The 15,091-nt window shown below is 44.1% G+C and overlaps 2 protein-coding genes across 11 annotated transcripts; one reads left to right on the top strand and one right to left on the bottom strand.

Annotated features, from left to right (window-relative positions):
* On the top strand, positions 2,469–3,461 carry LOC8066252. Its single transcript, XM_002467615.2, has one exon. It carries the CDS (start codon positions 2,469–2,471, stop codon positions 3,459–3,461), a length of 993 nt encoding a protein of 330 aa, XP_002467660.2.
* LOC110432865 lies at positions 9,141–12,140 on the bottom strand. 10 transcript variants are annotated; one of them, XM_021453871.1, is made up of 7 exons: positions 11,750–12,135; positions 11,599–11,648; positions 11,427–11,475; positions 10,372–10,646; positions 10,215–10,287; positions 9,556–9,677; positions 9,141–9,464 (listed from the first exon to the last, which is right to left on the bottom strand). In XM_021453871.1, exons 4-7 carry the CDS (start codon positions 10,562–10,564, stop codon positions 9,445–9,447), a joined length of 408 nt encoding a protein of 135 aa, XP_021309546.1. In that variant the 5' UTR covers positions 10,565–10,646; positions 11,427–11,475; positions 11,599–11,648; positions 11,750–12,135; the 3' UTR covers positions 9,141–9,444. The 10 variants fall into 10 exon arrangements, 9 of the variants coding, with proteins under 9 accessions (XP_021309546.1, XP_021309552.1, XP_021309574.1 ...); XM_021453877.1 differs by having other exon boundaries at positions 11,841–12,135; XM_021453899.1 differs by having other exon boundaries at positions 10,372–10,567; positions 11,599–12,138.

The following is a 15,091-nucleotide window of genomic DNA, read 5'->3' as shown; positions in this document are numbered from 1 at the left end:
ACATCGTATGGCCTTTTGAGCAAGTGTGTATAGAACTATTACACTGCAGCTGACTACAAAATAACTAATTCTAGCTACTTTGAGTTACGACAATTACTACGTTAATTTACGAGATTATAGTAACTCTTTACTAAGTCTAAGTGGTTTATTGTACGGTAAGTAACCCAACTATCGTAAACATGTATATATATTATCGTAAAGTAGTATATAAAATTATCATAAATGTGGCTATAAAATAACTTATTTTATAGCTGGCTACTGAATATATAGGATATATATATATATATATATGTGCATGTTTTATACTACCGGGAGTAATTACTCCCACCGAGAGTATAGGCACCAGGGAGCTTCCGGCAATTCACACGATGCTTAACGGGTCGGGAAACGTGACCCATTTAGACTTGCGGTGGATGTACAAGATATGTATTTGTATTTTCTGGATGTCTAGATAAAATCGGATCAGATTGACACTGGGTTTGTTGTATACGTAGGTACGTTTGCACGTTTCATACTTACGGCTTCAGGACTCTAGATCGAAAGTCATATGTGAACGTACGTACTTTTTCTTAGAGAGTATGTTCATATACACTAAGACAAATATAGTATGTGTACATACATACTAGGTAGTATGCGTTCATACCTTTTTATTAGAGTATGTCGATATACCAATGGAAGGAGCGTGTATACTTGTGTCATTGTGTGTACTTTAATAAAAAAACTAGTATGCCTATAGAAGTGCCTCATTTATAGTATGAATATACTTTTTTTAACTGAAGTATATATGTTAGTATGGAGTATATGTACGTACTTTTAAGAATGGAGTATATGTACGTACTTTTAAGAATGGAGTATATGTACATTTTTTCGGAGTGCAACATACATACTTCTCAGAATGTGGTATACGTACATATGTACATAATTTTCAGAATGGAGTATCGGTACATAATTTTCAAAATAGAGTATTCGTGCATACTTTTGTTAGTACACTGTTGAAAATCAAAGTCAAAAACAGTATGTGAACATAAACTTTGAATGGTGGCAAAATTAATGAAGGAGGAGAGGAATTTCAAGTGTTCAAATACTGTAAAACCTTTGTACCCATTCTCTTTGTCCCTAAAATAGAGGGTCACTTTCATGCTTGTAATACACATCAGAAAATAGAAACAAAGGAATACAAAGACCACTCTTCTTCCATCTCTCTGTCCAAATATCTGTGTTCTTGAGTGCATTGTGAGCGATTCAGTGACTCGATTTCTAACACGTTATCAGCACGAGTTCTACCGAGCTAAGGGTAAGAAGGTGAGAAATCGATTCGCTTGAATCTCAATCATCCTGTTCATGAAAGACACACAAGCAGATCCACTAGCACGAACAGCATGCCACCATCCTGAAGATGCGTGTGCAAACCAAATCGCTGCCGCCCAGAAGGCGAGCAGATCGGGACATTACCGTAGACGAGTAAAACGGTCCGACGAACAGCGCTGCTCCGGCGCGGGCTCGGCGCGGCCAGGCGCGGGCGCGACCCGGCCTAGGCACGGCGCGGGCGCGACCCGGCCTCGGCACGGCGCGGCGGGCGCGGGGCGGCGCGGCGCAGCCAGGCGCGGGCGCGACCCGGCCACCGACTGGCGCGGGTGCGGCCCCGGCCACCGGCCCCGACGCGGGCGCAGCCAGGCGCGGCGCGGCCCGGCGCGGCGTGGCCACCAGCCCCGGCGCGGCCGGCGCGAACGCGGCGCGGGCACGGCGCGGCCCCGGCCACCGACCCCGACGCGGGCGCGGCCAGGCGCAGGCGCGGGCGCGGGTGCGACCCCGGCCAGGCGCGAGCTAGCGCGGGCAGGCAGGGCGAGGGCGCCCCCCCCCCAGCCAGGCGCGGGCGCGAGCCCCCCAGCTCCATGGCCATTTTCTCCTGCGTGCTTCCTGAAGAAGAAGATAAGATAAGGGAGAGAGAGAGAAATGGAAGAAGAGAAAATAGGTTAGGGTTTTTCACCCACCCTATTTATATGAACTCTGGACAAATCTGAGCCGTCCATCGTGATGGACGGCCACCGTCATTGGACCGATATATTTAGCCCATGATGGATGAATTTGGCCCAGCAGTCCATTAAAATGGACAGCGCATATTATTAATTGCGCAAAAATAGTGGCCCGAAGCCCACTATAATACAAAAATATACGGCCCGAAGTCCGTAAATCATATGTGGCCCGAAGCCCGCCATATTTACTTATCTATTGTTATTTTGCTGTTATTTATTTTTTCTACAATTATTTATTGCATTTAATTCCATATATTTACTACATTGCAATACTTTACATTTAATTGCAAAGTAATCCTGAAGATTACACCTGTGAAAATTATATAGTCCTGAAGACTATATTAAGTCGTAATCCTGAAGATTACGCACCGACATCTGCTAATCCTCTGCATTCATTGTGCAGGCATATCGGACATCGCAAAGAGGGATTTCGAGATGCTCGCCGTGGATGGCGGCAACTACCTCACTTGGGCGACCGACATCGAGATCAGACTCGATGGCATGGGCCTCGATCATACCATTGTCCAGCCTGAAGCTGGCAAGGATGAGCGCACAAAGCAGGACAAGGCTAAGGCGTTGCGTTACCTGCGACACCACCTTCATCCTGACTTGAAGTGCGAATACATGACGGAGAAGGACCCGCTAGTCTTGTGGCAGTCCCTGAAGGACCGCTTCAGCCAGCAGCTGACCATTGTGCTCCCGAGAGCACAACAAGACTGGATCAACCTACGCTTCCAAGACTTCAAGTCTGTGGCTGCGTACAACTCCGCCTTGCACAGGATTGTGACCAAACTGCGTCTATGTGGCCAGAAGATCACTGACGCTGATATGATCGAGAAGACCTTGTCCACCTTCCACCCCGGCAACATAGTACTTCAACAACAGTATAGAAACTCAAGGTACACCAAGTATTCTGAGTTGAGTGAAGTACTATCTGTTGCCGAGCAACAAAATGAAGTTCTCATGAACAATCATTCTGCCCGGCCTACTGGTTCCATAGCTGTGCTTGAAGCACATGCTAATGTTGCTGAGAGTTCTCGCAACCGCAAAAGGAGCCGTGGAAGGGGAAAGTGGAAGGGGAAGAAGGGTGCCATGTTCAAGGTCAAAGGAAAGGGAAAGCCCAAGGGTAGGTTCGATCCCAAGAAGGAAAGAGGTGACCATAGTGGGGAAGAGCAAGGCGATTGCTATAGATGCGGAGCAAAGGGGCATTGGTCCCGTAATTGCCGCACCCCGAAACACCTCGTTGACCTTTACCAACAGAGCAAAAACAAGAGTAAAGGTCAACATGAGTCCCACTTCCTCACCGAGCCTGAAGCTCGGCCTGGGAAGCGCGACGACGGGGTCGTCAATGCAAGTGGAGGCGTCCGAATGGACGAGAGTGAGGACAACCTTCTTGATGACTTTGATATATTTGGAGACCTGCAGTAATCTCCAAAGAGTCATGTTAGCGATGCCCACATGTACTAGTTTGGTCATGTATGCTCCAGAAGAGCATTTGTAATGTAGTAGATGGTCCAAGCTGTTGTAATATTTTTCCAGGAATTATGTAATGTTGTCTTTATGATAATGCATGTTAAATTCTGTTTTTACTTTATGGTATTTAACATAATCTGTGGGACCCGATGGCGGAAGTGGAACTCTGTCTTGTGGACAGTGGTACCACCAATACGATACTACGGGATACTAGATATTTCCAAACATTAACAAAGAAAGGTGGAAATATTATGACCATTGCCGGAAGCAATGCTCATATTGTGGGCACTGGAAGTGCCACACTAGTTCTCCCTATGGGTACTCAAATCTTTGTAAAGGATGCACTGTTGTATCCCGACTCAAAGCGCACGCTTTTGAGCTTCAAAGATGTCCGTGCGAATGGTTTCCATGTAGAAACCAAGATCGAGCAAGGTGCTGAATACCTGCTGATCACTAAATTCGACGGGTACCAAAAGCGAGTGGTGGAAAGGTTCCCTTCATCGCCAACGGGTTTGTACTACACGTACATAAAGCCCACAGATGAGTATGTTGCGATGAAGACCATATTCAGAGACACAGAATCGTTTCGAATATGGCATGACCGCTTAGGTCATCCTGGGTTGGGAATGATGAAAAGAATCATCAACAATTCTGCTGGCCATGATGTTAGAGGCTTCCCAAATCCTGAAGATTTTATTTGCACCGCATGTGCAAAAGGGAAGCTAATCACTAGACCATCCCTCCTGAAGATTAGAGATGAGTCACCTGTGTTCCTGCAAAGGATACAAGGTGACATATGTGGACCTATCCAGCCCCTGTCGGGCCCATTCAGGTACTGATTGATGCATACCAGATGGAGCCATGTGGACCTGTTGTCCACTAGGAACCATGCTTTCTCCAAGCTCATTGCCCAGATAATCAGGCTAAAAGCAAGTTTCCCTGATAACCGCATCCAGTCCATTCGGATGGATAATGCTGGTGAGTTCAGGTCGAAAGCTTTTGATGATTATTGCTTAGCCCTAGGCATTAAGGTAGAGCATTCAGTACCACATGTCCACACACAAAATGGTCTAGCTGAGTCCCTGATCAAGAGGATCAAGTGGATTGCAGGCCTTTACTGCAGAATTGTAAGCTGCCAACCAGTTGTTGGGGCCATGCGGTGTTGCATGCTGCAGCACTAATACAACTCAGGCCAACTGCATACCATGATACATCCCCCTTACAGTTAGTGCGTGGGAAAGAACCAAGTATTTCCCATCTGCGAATATTTGGCTGCGCAGTGTACGTGCCAATACCACCACCCCAGCGTACCGCAATGGGACCCCACCGGAAGTTGGGGATATATGTTGGTTATGTGACTCCGTCCATAATCAAATATTTAGAGCCTATGACTGGGGATCTTCATACGGCTCGGTACGCTGATTGTGTCTTCGATGAAGACCATTTCCCAGCATTAGGGAGAGATAGGCATCCAGAAGAATGCCGGAAAATTGAATGGAATGCATCGGGGATGCAATCCTTAGACCCACGCACTAGTGAATCTGAACTGGAAGTTCAGAGAATTATTCATTTGCAAGGTCTTGCAAATGAGCTGCCAGATGCCTTCACTGATCACAAAAGGGTGACAAGGTCGCATATACCTGCAGTAAATGCGCCGGAGAGAGTTCAGGTACCCCTGAAGGCTACCAACTCTACAGTCTCCCCTAATCCTAGGAAGAGGGGGAGACCTCCGGGTGCTCAAGACAAGGTCCCGCGGAGACGTCCGCAGAGGCGACGGTCTGAGACACTTGCACCACTCGATGAATCAGTTGAAGAAGCTCGACCCGAAGTCGAGAATGCCCCAGAAGTGGCAACTCAACCTGAAGTTGAGGAAGTCCCTGAAGGACACCATTCTGAAGATGGAAATCCCAATGCGTCGCGCGCACATCATCGCATTGGAAGATCGGAACGCCCCAACTCAATCGTTACGGGAAATCACGATGAGTGGGAGGACGATCATGAGGAGATCGCCACTAACTATGTGGAATCAGGAGAGTCATATCATAGAAAGACCACTATTGTCGACATAAATTTTGCCTCAAAAATTGCTGACTCAATGGATCCGGATCCAGAACCAAAGTCCATGATAGAGTGCCGGAAGCGCTCGGACTCGGATAAATGGAAGGCAGCAATTGAGGCTGAGTTGCGCTCGCTTTGCCAAAGAGAGGTCTTTGGGCCTACAGTCCCAACACCTCCAAAGGTCATCCCTGTAGGATGCAAATGGGTCTTCCTCCGGAAGAGGAATGAACATGGCGAGGTGGTAAGATACAAAGCGAGACTAGTGGCACAAGGGTTCACGCAGAGACCCGGCATCGATTATGATGAGACTTACTCTCCTGTTATGAGTGGCATAACGTTCTGATACCTTATATCTATGGCAGCTAACTTAAATTTGAAAATGCAGTTGATGGATGTTGTGACCGCATACTTGTATGGGTCACTTGATTCGGAAATATACATGAGAGTCCCTGAAGGACTCAAGATCCCTGGACCGAATCAAAACCCCAACATGTTCAGCGTCCGCCTGCAGCGGTCGTTGTATGGGTTGAAACAATCTGGAAGGATGTGGTTCAACCGATTGAGTAACTTTCTCCTGCAGAGAGGTTACATCAATAATGATGATTGTCCCTGTGTTTTCATAAAGAAATCCAATGATGGATTTTGTATCATCTCCGTTTATGTCGATGATTTGAATATCATCGGGACTACAAGGGACATTGAGGAAGCAATGGCTTACCTCAAGGCAGAGTTTGAGATGAAAGACTTGGGCAAGACCAAGTTTTGTTTGGGCCTGCAGCTCGAACACCTCCCTGAAGGAGTGTTTGTACACCAGTCCACTTATACTAAGAGGGTACTTGAAAAATTCAATATGAGCAAGTGCAACCCTCTTAAGACCCCCATGGTGGTCTGATCCCTGGAAGCGGATAAGGACCCATTTAGACCAAAGGGCGATGATGAGGAAGTATTGGGACCTGAAGTTCCATACTTAAGCGCCATTGGAGCACTAATGTACCTTGCAAACTGCACTAGACCTGACATTGCGTTTGCAGTAAACCTGTTGGCAAGATACAGTGCTGCCCCAACCAGGAGACATTGGGTTGGTGTCAAAACCATCTTGAGGTACCTACAAGGTACACAAGACCTTGGTCTATGGTTCCCGAAGAACCAAGCTCCAACCATGGTGAGATATGTGGATGCTGGCTATATGTCTGACCCGCATAATGCTAGATCACAGACTGGTTTTGTCTTTCTCTGTGGTGGTGCAGCCATCTCCTGGCGGTATGTAAAGCAGACCCTAGTTGCCACATCGACCAACCACTCAGAGATAATAGCTCTGTATGAGGCTGCACGAGAGTGTGTTTGGTTGCGACGAATGATTAATCACATCCAGAAGTCATGTGGTTTGAACGTCACTGATACCCCCACCATTATCTATGAGGATAATGCAGCTTGTGTCGCACAGATGCATATGGGTTATGTCAAGAGCAATCTCACAAAGCATATTGCTCCGAAGTTCTTTTATCCCCATGAGCTCCAGAAGAGCGGGGAGATAAATATCCTGCAAGCAAAATCGTGCGATAACCTCGCAGATCTTTTCACAAAATCTCTACCCGCCTCTAGCTTCTATAAGTGCATCCATGGAATTGGTATGAGGCGGCTTAGAGAGTTGTAGGGTTTAGGGGGAGACCAGCCCCAAAGACATAATCTATGACCGTGGTCCCGAAGATCACGAGTCGGTACTGAAGACCGACCTGAACATCAACTGTTGTACTCTTTTTTCCTTGATGAGTTTTTCCCAGTGGGTTTTCTCATGCAAAGTTTTTAACGAGGCAACAGGTGCAGCATAAAGCGATGCGTGTGATGTACTCTTTTCTCCTACCCTTTTTTCCCACGGGGTTTTTGGGGGGAGTTTTTAACGAGGCATACACATAGCATAAATTTGGCCAAGGGGGAGTGTTGAAAATCAAAGTCAAAAACAATATGTGAACATAGACTTTGAATGGTGGCCAAATTAATGAAGGAGGAGAGGAATTTCAAGTGTTCAAATACTGTAAAACCTTTGTACCCATTCTCTTTGTCCCCTATAAATAGAGGGTCACTTTCATGTAATACACATCAGAAAATAGAAACAAAGGAATACAAAGACCACTCTTCTCCCATCTCTCTGTCCAAATACCTGTGTTCTTGAGTACATTGTGAGCGATTCAGTGACTCGATTTCTAACATACACCTTATTTGTTCCCAATTTTTGCTTGCCGCTGAGAGGGAATTTTCATAGTCTTGTTCTCTGACTAGTTGCTGCCATGCATAGTCTCCATCTTGTGGTTGCTTGGCTTCAACTCGTCTCCGGCCAGTCACAATGTTGTGCAATCCGGCGATGAAACCTAAGGAAAGAGAGGCGCTGCACTGCGTGATGGTGATTTGTATTAAGATCAGATAAATAGAATCAAGATATGAGTATATATGCAAGGCAGAGGTGTAGAGGCGTACGCGCCCGTGCGGCCGCCGCCGAACGTCTGCTCGGCGTTCTCGCCGATGAGAGGTGCGGCTGTTCCCAAATTAATGCTAGAATATGAATCCCATCTTTACAGGAGGAGGTGTGCTTAACATACTAGACTGCAACAACGATCTGGAACATCGACGGTGAGGCCGGTGATGCTGCCCTCCACCGAACGCCACTCCACACAAGATCCATGGCTGCTGAAGAACTAGAGATGGCATCGTCGTCGTTGAAGAAACGGTCAGCCGGTACATCGTGTCGTGCGCCGTAGTGGGGGAACGGGTAGGGTTCGACGCCACCGTGGAACGGGGTAGGGTGCCGCTGGTGCGGTGGAACGGGTCAGAGACTGCCGCGACCAGGCCCCTCGGCCACGCGAGGCCAGCCAACACTCAAGGAAGAGGCTGTGGGGTGAGCACCGACGCTGGGTGGAAGCGCCGCCGCCGCTCGAGAGGAATCGCCGTCTCCAGATACGGTTGGCCTCTGGAAGCACATGTCACGGAGAGGAATGAATTCGAACGGAAGTCGGACCTATCATCTAGCGAGTCGAGCGGAGAAATAATGATTAAAAAATCATTTATTTGGTGGAATACTGGTATACGCGTGGATTTATTGGGTTTACTCGTTCACAACCCGCTAAGAGTGGCAGCGTGGGCAGTGCATGGTTACTAGGAAGGAGTAACTACTCCTAGGGAGTAGAAAAAATTTACCATATATATATATATATATATATATATATATATATATATATATATATATATAAGTGTTATTCTACACTCTAGGTGTAGAATACTATTCTACACCAAAGTGTTATATTGAACAAAATTCAGTATTGTTCAGTACCCAGGTTTCAATATTATTCAGTATTTCGTGGTCCTGGGTGTATGACTGGATGATACTGAACGTTGTTCAGTATTGCTCAGTATTTTTTCTGCTCAGTTTTGACTTACGGTGTAGAATAGCGCTGCCGTATATATATGAGAATACACACTAAGAAATATTTACGAGAATACACACTAATAATTTACGGCAATTTGCACTAATAATATAAATGTTTACGAGAATCTGAACTAAAAAATATTTATGAGAATACACACTAAGAAATATTTACGAGATTTTGCATTAACGAATATTTACGATAATCTACAATAAAAAATATTTACAAAGATTGATACAGTACGCAAAATACAACATCAATTGGTAGACATTGTGAAACAACATATGTCCTCACAAAAGGTTACTCAACATTGCAGGATCTAAATTTAATTGTTTTTCTTGCACATTCTCGATCTAGCACTGTAGCACACTGACACTACTCCAATATGTGCATCCTAGTGCTTGACTATTGATCAGTTTGAGATCAGGTCATGTCTGTTTCCTGCTCTGTAATGTAACAAGCTGCTATCGAGAAGTCTCATTACCTGAAATCATAAAAATATGAATAATATAAATAATATGTTGCTTTAACACAAACAGGCAAGAGATTTATGAGAAATAAAATTATGAATTGACCAGTTGAAGGCTTGTTAGCAATCTGCATTTTGTTGGACAAGTCACGGTCACGGCAATAGAAAATCACGCCCAGCAAGTGGCAGCCATTGCTGATGAATTGACGTCGTTTGGCATCAGTCAATCTGTACAATGACATGGCTAATTTACCAGCATGAAGTAGTTACGATAATCGAATGGCTCGAGACAATAACAAGAATGGAAATTACCAAAGTTGGGCATCAGTCAATTACTATAATGACATGTCTCTTATAGTAACTGTAATTTATATGAATAACGATGCTTTTTCAAATAGTTTCATGTATGATTTCCTAGAAACAAATTTATGACAGTTCACTAATATGAATCCATCCATTTAATAAATTTTGATATCATTCACACATTTGGTTTCACGAGCTCTATTGGAGAATAGATAACCAAGACTAAATAATTTCAGACTACAAGAAGGGTGAAAAATAGTTTAGACTACATCTAGATTTTTCTTACAAACAGAATGATTTAGTTTCATCCACAAACAAACGAGGAAAAGGAACATATGCAACAGATTACTACATCGAGGGCAAGAAAAAAAAACAGATCATCCCAGTTCGTAATGGACAGTCGCAACGACGCCACATGGGGCTGGCCGAAGGGAAAGGGCAAACCAGATCAGGAATGTATACAGGATCATGATAGACGCAGAACAAGCAATTGGTGAGGATAGAAATCGAGCACCAAGATTCCTGTAGTTGATCACTGAGACAAAAAGAAAATCTGAATGCAAAACCATATTGCAAAAGAATTTGCTTTCTGGGGAATAGAAGGGGATCCGAAACTAACCTGAAGGTGCTCGTCGTACACGGATCATGGACGCCACCATCGGTCGGGGAAAGGGCGCCACTGCAACCGGCGGGGTTGGAGAATCCACATAATGCACACCAGCGAGGATCCGCCGCCGCCCTGATCCAACTGCCAATGACCTTGCCGATATGTGGAAGAGCAGCTGAGACAATCTGAACTGATCGAGGCACATTTCCTGCAACGTGCATGCATCCTCACTACACCCTCACTAGAGTTGAGATCTTCTCCATTGCAATTGACGAAGGAGATCCCATCTCCAAAAAAAATCACCATGAAAGGAACATCCGTAAATGATATAAGAAATTTACAAAGACTTCTTGTTAAACATATGTATGAAAAACTATCTACTCCAAGAAAACCTATCATTAGTTAACTGGCACTAAGTAAATATTTTTTGTAGGCATTTGGAGGGAGAATTACCATAACTAATTATATTGTTATAGTAACTGGTCACTGGAGTAGGAAATATTTTTGATAACTTGAATGGCTTAATATGACACTTAGCAGTGACAATTACCATAAATTAGCATGAAATTATTCTAAGAAACAAATTACTATAATGATACTAGTTACAAATTACAAGATTTTATCATGAAATAGTAATATAAATAGCATGATATAGTATTTAGGATGTGGAGTTACCACAATTTTGCATCTAGTGGTTTCTAACAGGGCCAACTACTATAACAGGGAGTCAAATTTACCATGAATTTTGTATGATAATTCATAAAATTGTACTCTAAAATAGTTCTGAAATTTTGAATCAAACATTTTTGACAAAGAGTAGTTACTACAATGAAGAGTCAAATCTACTAAAAAATTGCGAGAATTCAGATGACTCGGGATGATAATTACAATATGTAGTTACCACAATTGATGTCAAGTTGTTTTCAGAAACTGGTTACTCTAACAAAAGTACAATTTTACACGGTTACGAGAAATTGAAAGGCTCGATAATGTAGGTTGTACAATTTGAGTATACTGGGTAAGAGATAAATTCAAGCACATGTGAATAATCAGTACTTAAGATATACCTCATTGCTCCTTTTGGGAATTTGGGAACATACCTCATTGGTCTAATATCTGTGAAGAAAAAATCAATAAGCCCAAAACTGTAAGCACGACAACTTGATGGAATCCCAACGCAAATATATGAATGAAATAACCATCTGTATCCAAAGAAAATGTATGAATCTAAAATCATACTAGTGTCCCATCCCCATGTGCAGCACTAGTAGCGACAGTCCTGAATTTGCCTGGATAATGGCGAACTGAATCGTTTCAGCTTCAAATCTTGCGGCAGCAAATAGTGATACTAGACCAATTAAATAAGCGAGATCTAGAAAAGCAAGCAAACCATGGGGGCCGATGGCTTAGGGCGTTCCTAGCAGGCGTGTGCCACCAGGAGACGTCGCCACCACCAGAATACTAGGGGATCTGAAACTTACCTGAAGGTGCTCCTCGTACGCTGATCATGGTGGCCAACGGAGGTTATTTAGTACTGACGAATGGATGAGTTCGCCTTACCCACGAATGGATGATTTTGACACCAGCCGCAGTCGGATCTGAGACGATGACCACTGGCACGGCCGTGGCGTGATTGGGGTTGCCACCGCCACCTTCGGTGTCCATCGCAGCCTCGCAGGTCAGATCGAGATCGTTTGTCAGGGTCATCATCAATGGCAGGTGCGGGGTGGGAGGAGAGGGCGGCAGCCGGCAGGACTGCAGGAGCAAGTGACGAGTCGCAGGGCGTGAGGCGCGGAGATATATATATACTTCTTCGAAAGAATCAATTCTTAAAATTTAAAATTTGCAGACATATAAAAATATATTCTATAATGAATCTAATGATACTAATTTGATACCATAAATCTTAGCATTTTTTTTCTAAAAAGTTGGTTAAAGTTTAAAATTTTTGATTTAGGACAACTTTAGAAAATGACTTTTTTATGGACGTTGAGTTTAGTCAATTACAATTCTACAGATCCATCCGGGTCATGGATGCTCGTATAGCGTCGAATATAATGTTTGTCAATAACATACTAGAGGCCTTCTCCAGTCTCAAGCTCATGAAAGTTGTTGATTGTGTACAATTCAGGCATTCAGCCATTGTTTTTTAACGTGAATCCATAGTGTGTTTTTTCTTCAGCAACACTTGACGGGCTGGGCTACCTAGTACATACGGAGGCCCAATCCGTCGCTTTTTTTAATTATTTTTTGGGGGTGGCTAACGTTGCATCTATGGGGCGGAAAGGAGACTCCGCACCAATCAACCAACAATAGATCAGGATGGCCGCCGAACAAGTCCCTCATTTAGTTAAGTGTCAGGTCCTTATCAAAAGAGATGAGAGCCATGTGTGAGGCATGTCAAATGACACGCGCAACTTCATGAGCAGCGGGAGCGACGCTTAGGTCTTGTTTGGATGTAGTCGGATTGGCATCAATCTACATATATTGGGGTGGAAGGAGTGAAACTTGAACCAAATTCCACCCCAATCCACTCCAACATATGTGGATTGAGGTGAATCCGACAACATTCAAACAAAGCCTTAGGGGTGTCTCGTGCCGCCGTGGCACAGTGTGCGCGGCATGTTACACGGAGCAATTTACAACCTCTTTAAGGAAAAAAATGAGTGTTTCATTGCTAAGTTGATCAAGCGTGTGACATATATGCTTAGCAATTTTGTTCCTCTCCTTTTTTTTCTCTTTTCAAAACTACATACACAATATAAGTCTTTTTTGCACGAGTTTGCATTCGCCTAGAAAGTTAGAAGAGCGCTATTGATAGAATCCTTAACCCCACCGCGGCTATAAAGAGCGTAGGAACCAGGGGACGAGGATGAGAAACACGGCGAGCTAGAGCCGTGGTGGCCATGAACCGTGGCGGCGACAACGAGCGTGGATGTGCACACGAGGGAGATGGAGGTCACGTTGGTGGCCCATGAGGCCAGGCAACAAATATTGCCTTTCTTTCTTAATTCCAATTATCAAAGGGGTATTTATCCCTCCTATTACAAGTCAATCAAGATCCTTTAGCAATTTTTTCTTTTTTTTTGAAACTATGTGCACAATCTAAGTCCCTTTTGCGCGAGTTTGCATTCAGCAAGAAAGGAGAGCGCTATTGATAGGGTACTTGATCTTACCGCGGCTATGAAGAGCATAGGGATAGGAGACTGGGGGACGAGGACGAGGAACACGCGAAGCTAGAGCCGTGGTGGTCGCGAGCGGTGGCGACGATGCTGAGCGTGGGTGGGCACGTGAGGAAGATGGAGGTCACGTTGGTGGCCCTTGAGGCCGGGCAACAAATGTTGCCTTCCTTTCTTAATTCCAATCTATCAAGGGGGTATTTATCCCTTCTATTACAAGCCAATCAAGATCATATAATTAAAAAAATAAAAAATCTAATAGTGCCCAATCTGCGCATCTAGGCCCCTGGGCGTCGGCAAGCCTAGCCACCGGGTCGGGCCCGACATTCATACGTGACACCGGTCATATAACAGATATATGCTATCTCCATATAAGTTGTTGGGTCTAGTAAAGCCTAGAGGGAGACATATGAGATCTACATGCCATGTGCATAGTTGTTAGCAGCCACAAACAAACGTAATTTGAACCTTGTGTGGATCGGCTAGTAAGTTTGGGGACCAGATGTGCAATTTTGAAATTAGGGATCTAAATAGCATTGTCCAGCAAGTTTAGGTACATCATATGGCCTCTTTAGCAAGTTTAGATACCTATCTAGCACTACAAGACCTTAGACCTTCTATGACTAACTAATTATGACAAATACAGTATTTTTCATGTCACTATACCCCTTCTATGACACTGCAGTGACCATATGGTTGTAGTCATAGAAGGTGGGTCACAATCCCCCTATTGTGACCAACAGACCCATTTGTCATTACTAGTGACAATTGCACGCATTGTCATCAGATTATGACAATAGTATTTGTCACTATATTTGTCATAATACGTTAGACGAGATGATGACAAGTGTCCAAGGAGCTGACATGGCATATGACGTGGCACAAATAGTATGACAAAAATATTTGTCATAAAAATAAATTCAGCCCAATTAAAGCGTGGGCTGGTTTTACAATTATATTTCAAATAGGCCTATTTAGCCCATGGGCTAGCCAGCCAATTTTGGCCCACTTAGTAACAACTTATTTATTTTTTCAACATAAGCCCAGTAACATTCCAGTCCAGTTTGCATTCAATACTACAACCCAGTTTACATCTAATATTACAACCCAAGACCATATAAAGAATCATCATAAATCAACACAACAGCAGTAGCCAGTAGATCACTTTCTTCAACTAATGGTTCACACAACCATACAATAGTTCAATAAATCAACAACCATACAATGGTTCATACATCCATCCATTAAATCCATCAATTACCAGCCATACCAAACATACATCCATCAAATTAAAAGAAGTAGACATACTTCAGTCACTACAACAACAGCAGCACCATGGCAGCGTAAGTTTTGGTCATCCAGTCATAGCAAAAGCAGCAGCATGGCAAGTTCTAGTTAGCAGCAGCTCACCAACAGCAGTAGCAACACTATTTCCAGACACTGCAACAATAGGATAGATCACTATATCACTAATAGAAATAGCACACTACTCCTATGATGCCAAAAGGATGAAAACATGGTGTTGGACTCCAGTCAGTCACACCACACTTCAC

The sequence above is a fragment of the Sorghum bicolor genome, chromosome 1 (assembly GCF_000003195.3).
Source record: "Sorghum bicolor cultivar BTx623 chromosome 1, Sorghum_bicolor_NCBIv3, whole genome shotgun sequence".
Taxonomy (NCBI): domain Eukaryota; kingdom Viridiplantae; phylum Streptophyta; class Magnoliopsida; order Poales; family Poaceae; genus Sorghum; species Sorghum bicolor.
This window is presented reverse-complemented; position numbering and strand designations above follow the sequence as displayed.